General features: G+C 62.8%; 1 protein-coding gene across 1 annotated transcript in view; it reads right to left on the bottom strand.

Moving 5' to 3' along the window:
- Window positions 1-1,478, bottom strand: part of LOC127751615 (fatty acid synthase-like) — a gene marked incomplete at its 5' end in the record, with an annotated part of 7,540 nt that extends 6,062 nt beyond the window's left edge. Inside the window, 1 exon segment of the mRNA XM_052275404.1 lies at window positions 1-1,478. Coding sequence (XP_052131364.1) covers window positions 1-1,467 — 1,467 coding nt within the window.
- Window positions 1,479-1,569: the final 91 nt, after the last annotated feature.

Genomic DNA, 1,569 nt, shown 5'->3' with positions numbered 1-1,569 from the left:
GACCAGGGTGTAACCGCGGTAGGTGTGGCCGGCGATGTTCTGCTTGTGGATGTCGGCGAGCAGGTTGAGGAACTCCTCGTCACGGTTCTGCTCGGCCTGGTCCAGGAGGAAGTCAACGGCCTCCTCGGTGCGGCCGGACACGGCTACGACGCGGGCCACCTCGGGGTTGATGGGGGTGATTTGGGTCTTGTTCTTGGGGTTGGACTTGAGAATGACGTGAGCGTTCGCACCACCGAAACCGAAAGAGTTGATGGCGGCCAGGCCTCCGTTCCAGGGCCAGTTCTTGTGCACGACCTGCAGGCGGCCATCGTTGAGGGCGGCGATTTCCTTGTTGGCTTCCTTGAAGTGGAGGTTGCCGGGAATCTCTCCGCGCTCCATGGCGATCAAGACCTTGGCGATGGAGCAGAGACCGGAGGCGGGCTCGGAGTGACCCATGTTGGACTTGACCGAACCGATGAGCAGAGGGGTGGTACGGTTCTTGCAGAACACCTCGGCGATGGAGTTGACCTCCTGGGGGTCACCGACCTTGGTGCCGGTGCCGTGGGCCTCGACGTAGGCGACGTCGGCGGGGTTGACGCCAGCCTCGCGGTACACGCGCTCGATGAGCTTCTGCTGCATGCCTCCGGCGGGGAAGGTGATACCCTGCTCCTTGTTACCGTCGGTGTTGGTGCCGGCGTTGAGCACGGAGGCGTAGACACGCCTGGCCGAGGAGGCCTTCTGCAGCAGGATGACGACGGCGGCCTCAGAGCGAACGTAGCCGTTGCCGGAGGAGTCGAAGGCCTTGCACATACCCTGGGGGCTCAACATGTTGAGACGGTGGAACTGCAGGGAGCTGGCGGGCTTGAGCAGCAGGTTGCAGCCACCCACGATGGCACTGTCGCACTGGCCATCGCGCATGGCCTGCACGGCCTGCTGCATGGCAAACATACTCGAGGAGCAGGCGGTGTCGATGGCGTAGGAGGGGCCGCTGAAGTCGAAGGTGTAGGACAGACGGTTGGGGAACATGGCGCGGCAGCAGCCGGTGAGACCGTAGCCGTTGACGCGGTCGGGGTCCTGGGTCCAGTACTCGTCGGACTCGGAGCTGGACACGCCGATGAACACACCAGTGCGGGTGCCGCGGAGCTCGGCCGGGTTGAAACCGGCGTCCACGATGGCCTCGTAGGTGAGCTCCAGCAGCATACGCAGCTGGGGGTCCATGACGCGGGCCTGTTTGGCGTGCACCCCGAAGAACTGGGCATCGAAATGCTCCAGGTCCTTGAGCTTGCCGGTGCGCTCGGGGAGGCCATGGAGACCGGTGGGCCAACGGCGGTCGTCGGCCGTCACCAGATCGACTCCGGCGAAGAGCTGGTCCTTGAACTCCTCGATGGAGTTACTCTCGGGCAGGCGACCCGAGAGACCGGAGATGACGATCTCGTCTGTGTTGGTGTGGTTGGCGGACCCCATCGTGTCTGTTGCGCGGGCAGGCATGGTTGTGGCTGCTGCAACAAGTAAACAAAAATACGACAAGGTTAGTGATTGCAAGGAAAACACTTGAAAGTATTGGGATGCATCCAGCAGCCCTTTATCAGA

The sequence above is a fragment of the Frankliniella occidentalis genome, unplaced genomic scaffold, assembly GCF_000697945.3.
Source record: "Frankliniella occidentalis isolate FOCC.00 unplaced genomic scaffold, Focc_3.1 Scaffold609, whole genome shotgun sequence".
NCBI lineage: Eukaryota > Metazoa > Arthropoda > Insecta > Thysanoptera > Thripidae > Frankliniella > Frankliniella occidentalis.
This window is presented reverse-complemented; position numbering and strand designations above follow the sequence as displayed.